Below are 6976 nucleotides of genomic sequence, written 5' to 3'. Positions count from 1 at the left end.
ATCCTTCCCTCCCTCCTTGTCTACTTGCCCTCTCTCTCTCTCCCCTCCCCCTCTTTCTCTCTCTTTCTCTTTCTAATTCCGGCTTGCTGTGTTGCCTGGGCTAACTTCAAACTCACAATCCTCCTGCCTCAGTATCCTGAACAATCAAGAGCATTTTTTAAACCCCTTATATATTCAGATAAAAGACCTGGCCAATTACATGCACAAAATGCTATGAGTGAAAACCCACAGCATGACTGCATGCCAGCTAAGGAAGTATTACTCACTACATTTTTAAAAATGGAAATTTCAAAATTGTACATGATAATTTGCCAATTAACAAGCCAATGGCTGAGGATATAAAGTAACCCAATTAATTTCCAGGGTAATTTGTGGAAACTCCCTTTTCAATATAGAGCTACATTTGGGCTAAAGAAAATTGAACAGGCCCATCTCATTCCCATACCACTGTAGGAAGAGGCCCTTCAAACCAGCTCCCTCCACTTTCCTCTTCAGAGCTGGACTCCAAGCTGTAACACAAGAAAGCACTCCATGGATCTGCCTTACTACCACGGCTGTCTGATGAAACAAGAGTGTGAAACTTTGTTGCTCAAGGAAGGAGAAAATGGCAACTTTCTGATAAGAGACAGCTAGTCTATACCAGGAGTCTTGTGCTTCTGTGTCTTGTTTAACAACTGTGTCTACACATACCGAATCTTTAGAGAGAAACAAGGATACAGGATAGAGAGTATGGAAGGTGTTCCAAAATCAGTCTTTCCAAACCTAGAGGAATTGGTCTCCAGGTTTAAAAACCCAGATCAAGGACTGGTGGTTCACCTTTCAAAGCCAATAAGGAGACCCAGCCTCTGCATGAGACAGAGAAGATCACAATTAGTCCTGAATGATATTTGTGAGAACAATAACGATTATGTGGAAGTCTTGCCTTGAAAAGGAGGAGACTGAACAAAGCAAGTGAAAGAAGAAATGGAGCACAGCTCTCACTAGTGACAAACTTTTCCTGCAAGTGTAGGTCTGGAATACCAAACTGTAGTGGACAATTGAGACTCTCCTGGTTTGAGTAACTGAGGATCTTCTGTCTCCCAGCCTCAGAGAAGTCCCTCCCCACATCCCCACCTCCCAGGCATACAACACAAGAAGTTCCAGAGCCCTTCTGCAATTCTCACTCTTCTTTCTAGGAATGAGACAGCCTGAACCTATCCTCCCTGACTGGTTAAATGTACCATCACTGCCTGTCATGGTTGACATCCTCTTTCCAACAGGCAGAGGGGAAGCTTCAGACAGAGGAAAGAACATTTGGCAATGAGTTCAGAATTTCAGTTCAATGGCTGTGACTTTGGACAAATCTCTCCCTTTCTCTAGGGCTCAGTGTCTTTATCTGTAAAACGAGTGCTTGGGCAGAGTGATACACACTGACCTACTCTCTCTGTTGAGCCTGGTTGTGTTAGGAGGAGTTGGGGAACTGAGGAGCAATGGAAATGTGTCCAAGTCAGTAAGGGCCCAAGGCCTTAGCCTCCCAACACGTTCTCTGTAGCTCCCTATACTGGTCCCTATATATGGTGAGGGCCTTGACCTACCTATCACCCTTCTGGCTTCAGCCTGGAGTGTTCTCCTTTTGTCTTTTTTCCTTCTCATTTTGGCCTTCCTGCCCTGGATACACTTTTCCCCTGATTTTGCTTAATATAATTCATATATGCCAATCACTTCTGCAGCACGGATGTGGCTCTGCACACTGATACACTGATGTGGGAATTTTAAAGATAGTCTCCTAAGTTCCAGTTATTATCCCAGTTCCCACCTAGTGTCTAAGTGCCATCAAAGCATGGTTGGGTGGCCCTGTGACCTCCAGTGTATAGAAATGTTTGTTGCACAGAGCAATGCCCCATTCCTAGAAATTATTTGACTAGAATAAATTTCTGAAGAGTTAGCTGAATTGGCTTTAGGGCCTTGTGGATTTATCTGCTAGTTCCAAATGTTAATTAAGATCTGCTTAGTTTGGCATGTAAAAAATTCTATGTCCCATCTCTTATGCATCTTTGAACCATAGTGGTTCATTTCACACCCCTGGTGTTATTTTCAAAGTTGTTAAGGGGCCAGGGATTTAGCTCAGTGGTTTCGCCGCTTGCTGCACAAGCGCAAGGACCCGAGTTTGATCCCTGGTACCAAAAAAAAAAAGTTGTTAAACAGAGGAACTCTAGATTTCCAGATAACATAAAACAACACTGTGGCTAGACCATTGTGAATTCTTGGGTCATAATATCCCATGACTACTACCAAGTAGAGAAGAAGTGAAATGTGGTCATATTCTGAGACCTGAGGAAGGAGACATCAAAGTGGGTTCCAATCTCCTGCTATCAGAAGCAACACTGTGATGAGCAACCTTGCACATGTCTCCTTATGAAGATGGGAGACTGTCTCTTGAATGATTGGGTGGGCAGTAAAGTCTGCTCATATTTAATTATGATGTCATCGAACCCATCAAATATTTTTTGCCTCACACTTTGTGTTTTTTCTGGTTCTTGGCAAAGAAGTCTTTTCTCACTCTGAGATCATGAGAAAATTCTCTTACATTTTCTTCTATTGATTTTATAATTTTACCCTCTTTAGGATTTTAATGGTGGTAAGGTTTTTATCTTTTTTGCTGGCATATCCCCAGTGTCCAGAAAAGTCCTTCATACATAGTAGATGTTCAATATGTGTCTGTTGAATAAATTATGAATTTAGGGTCAATTTTTGTATTAGTAAGAGGTAAGAATCCAACTATGTATTTTTCCAAGTCTATGGAGCTAGTTTTTATTCTGCTTAATAATTCATTCCCTAGAGGCGGGGATTTAGCTCAGTGGTTCTACTGCCTGCCTCGCAAGTGCAAGGGCCTGAGTTTGATCCCCAGTACCAAAAAAAAAAAAAAAAAATTCACCTCCTAGCCCCATGAATTGTAGTTCCTCCTCTGTATTATATCACAACCATCCTACTACCCTGGCTTTGTAATGTCTTATTGTTTTGACTTAATAACTTATTATCTGGTAGGTAGAACAACTGCCCTCTTATTTTTAAAAAATGACAGTGATTATTGAACATTAATTCCATATACATTTTAGAATAAGTATGTTAAATGGATCAAAATCTTTTGCTGGAATTTTGAATGAACTTGACATTAATGCATAGAGCAATTAGGAGAGAACTGGCATTCTTCTGTTTTCCCTGGTGTAAATACGTTACACCCACTTATTCAGGTCATTGTTTTTCCTCTAAATGGCATTATAAATGTTCACCATAAAAGTCTTGTATAGATTAATTCTTAATTAGTTTTGGTTGTTATAAATTATGTCCTATTTTGTGTTACGTTTCTAATAGTCTATGGTGGTGGCAAAATATTTACTCTCTCATTAGATCTTCTGGTTTACCTGTTGATTCTATTGTTTTCTATGTAAATGTTTCATCAACTATAAATAAAAATATTTTGTTCTCTTTCAAAAAAAAAGAAAATTGAACAGATAGATTTTCTGCCTTCTGGAAATACTCACGTATTTATTTTCTCGTTCAACAAATATTTACAGAGCGCTCTCAAGGCAAGGCATTCATAGGCACTGGGAAACACTTTTGATGAACACAAAAGTCCTTCTGCTCATAATTATTTGGTCCAAATAAAAAAATTATCAACTGTGATAGTGCTAAGAAGGAGGAGCCAGCTGCATAACAACAGACTGAAGCTCTTCTAAGATAAAGTAGTTGAGGAAAGATCTCTTACAGGAGTTAATTCAGGGAAGATCTGAACTGTTAAGAAGCCAATCTTAAAAAGGTAATCAGGGGAGGAAGAAGGGAAAGGTGGAAAGTTTGAGCTCCTTCGCCTCTCAACCTCTTTCCTGTTTTTGAGGATTTCTCATTATGAGTTTCAGTAGGAGGCACCCTTTTCCAAAGCCCATTTACTCATATTCCTAGCACCCTTGAAGTTAGAATGTGGGTGTATTAAGCATATTTGGTTAGTGTCACCTGCCCCAGGCAATGAGTGCATCAAGAGCTAGGAAGGCTAAGCAGCAAAACAGAGAAATTATTTTGGTGGTCTTGACTGTGGTAGTAACATCCAGTTTTAGGGAGCAGTAACTCCTCTGGTTTGAGACCTTCATATCCAGAGGCAAAGCCAACAGTGCCCTCTTCAGACTGGATCTCAGTATGTTTTTTGTCTGAAGTTCCGTTTTTCCACCCTTGCTTTGTTTCTTCCTGTTTTACAAACCTGGTATTCCAGTCTCCCTGGAAATTCTATGAGTCACCCCACATACTTCAATCCATCTGAGGTTTATGTTAGCTGGAATTATTTTCTGGTGATTCCATCTAAGAACCTTGATAAATATAGAACATTGCGATACTGGAGAACATTGAGTATGGTCATGTACAAAAGCCCTGAAGTGGAGCCCTGAGAGAACTTTGTGCATTTGAGGAACTGAGGGGAAAACAAAGTGGGTGGGGTTAATGAATAGGAGGCAAGTAGATAAGATGTGCGCAGCTGATGAGCAAGAGCCAGAGCTAGCAGGTACCAATAATTGAGTGGGAAATGCATTGAATTTATCATTTTCTCAGCAAGACCTGACTATCGCATGTGTCCTAATCAGATGGCATTTAATGGTCACCAAGACTCCAAGTGGCTTAGTATGGTGCTATCCACTCTGCTGTGCCAAAGAATTCCAACCTGTGCTCTACTCACAGGCTAAGGTTTGAGCTTGCCATTTCCAAACGAATGGGATTGTTCTCCTTTGAAACACCAAGAGCCTCTGTATCAGCCAGTGTTTACTAGAGAAACAGATGTAATGTGAGATATATATATATATATATATATATATATATATATATATATATATGAATTTAAAGATTGGGTTACAATGACTGCCCACAGAGTTGGATGTGGAAGAGCGCAAAGGATCTGTCTGCACACTGAAGACCCAAGTGTTCAGTCGAAGATCTGGAGCTCACTGCAGAGTCTGTATTAATGGATCTGCAATGAAAGGCTAGAGTCAGCTCTGGAAGCCAGAAGATGGTATCCAAGGTGAAGGCAAAGACTGGAGCTCCTCCAAAGAAACAGAAGCAGATCCCTCCTTCTTCATTTTCCTTTATACCATCCAGGTGACAAGCTGCCCTAGGGTGGGTCTTCCACACCCTAGGGCGAAGAATTGCTGAACCAATTTAGTTGAGCTTCCCTTACTCAAGTTGACACAATCAAGTTGATAAATCATCCTTTATGCATCCTGGATTTTTTAGTTATGTTTTCAGGTCTTTGTCATACCCCTTGCTAGAGAGTTAACTCCCTGAGAGCAGAGTGGAGAGGTGGAATAATTTTTTTGGGAGGAGGTCCTGTAAGGTACAAGTTATATGATTTAATACATGTTGCTTCACCTCTCTGAACCTCAGTTTTTTCATTTGAAAAATGAACATACTACTGTCTACTTTTTAGGGGTGTATTGATGGTTATATGCACTGTAAATTGGTACCCAGTGTCTACAACATAGCAGGCATTCTGTAGTATTTCATTGAATTGAACAGACTATTCTGTAGCTTGGAAAAATAACATAAAATTCTTGCTTTTGTGCTTGTAAGGTGCTAACTTAAAATAATGTAAATTGCGTTGCTTTCTTAGTTCAGAATTTGATCATGAAAAGTTTTTTCTTAAAAACTCCTCTAGTTATTGTGATTCACACATCTTTTTAGGAGAGTTACATATATATACATTTTTTTCTTTAACATCCCTAGAGAAATGATCTAGGGTATAATTAGAATATTGGGTCAAGAACTAGAAAATGGATTTTATTCCCTTCAGAAAGCAGAGGAAGATATGACTTAAGTCCTAACTGTCTTATCTCAAATATTTCCTTATACAGTGTTCTCTGGGCTGGAGTCTTTCATTTTAAGAAATTGAAATTATATATGCTCTATATGATGATTGTCATTCACTGATCAAATATGTAACTCAGCTATTAAGAAGTTAACATTTTAAAAACATTATGAGACCAAAGTCTTGGAGTCTCCTAAGTCCTTTGCTTCCTGACTTGCTTAAGCAACTTATTCTAGACTAATGAACTGAGTCTTTCAGAATCATTTTCTCTACTTTCTGCCCTGATCCTTTAATGTACATTTTCTGACTTCCTCTCCCTCTAATTTCTTTCCTCTGTTTCTGTGGGTTTGGGTGCAGTTTCTTTTTTAATGTCTGGGTGTACGTAGAGAAAAAAAACCAAAAACAAAATAACTCAAGCAATTGCATTGTAAATGCATGATGTTCTACTTCAAGTAGAAAAAGAGGCAGAGAAGCCAGGACAGAGAATTAGTCTCCTCTACTTTCTACAAACCACAAGAACTTGTAACAAGAGAAGCCAAGCAAGGAATGTCATAACTTACATAAGGGGGTGGTTTAATGACTATCTTTAAAAACTTACAGTTCTCTTTTTAAAATTCCCATACTCTTGACACTGTAGTAGCATCTCCAGCACTGAAAATGTAACAGTCTTGGTGATTGGAGTTTCCAATGAAAACATTGCATAAGGCAGATTACTGATCTCAGGCCATACTTGTTTAAAATGGTTGTTATTTGGAATGGAATATTCTCCAAAACAACTGAAACAGAGCATCACAGCCCAAAATTCCATTTAAATTCATACCTGATGAGTATCCGAGCCTCTTATGAAGAAGTCAATGTATCTCCATATTTTCCATTTTCCTATTCCAATTGTCAATTGGAATTAATTCAATGGGATATTAAATTTAAGGTATCTTACATAGTGCCTGGTATGTTAAACAACGAATGTTAGTTACTTCTCATATCTTTCTCTGGATTTCCTTTAGCTTTTTAAAATTTTCATCCAAACCACACAGTTAAAGCATCTGATAATTACATAATCTTATTTGAGGGAACTGCCAATTATGTATACGTATTCTTCTTATCTTTTCATATGAGGTTCATATTGCTGCTGTAACCAGTTGCCACTCACTTAATTAA

General features: G+C 38.9%; 1 protein-coding gene across 1 annotated transcript; it reads left to right on the top strand.

Annotated features, from left to right (window-relative positions):
- Nucleotides 1-531: 531 nt before the first annotated feature.
- Nucleotides 532-1215, top strand: Sh2d1b (SH2 domain containing 1B). Its single transcript, XM_013076945.2, is given in 1 exon segment — nt 532-1215. A coding segment is annotated over 1 exon segment (396 nt). The 3' UTR covers nt 928-1215.
- Nucleotides 1216-6976: the final 5761 nt, after the last annotated feature.

The sequence above is a fragment of the Heterocephalus glaber genome, unplaced genomic scaffold (assembly GCF_053883595.1).
Source record: "Heterocephalus glaber isolate CG9 unplaced genomic scaffold, H.glaber_assembly_v1.0 deba00000347, whole genome shotgun sequence".
NCBI classification, from domain to species: Eukaryota; Metazoa; Chordata; class Mammalia; order Rodentia; family Bathyergidae; genus Heterocephalus; species Heterocephalus glaber.
Note: the sequence above shows the minus strand (reverse complement) of the source record. Positions and strands in the feature narration are given on the sequence as shown.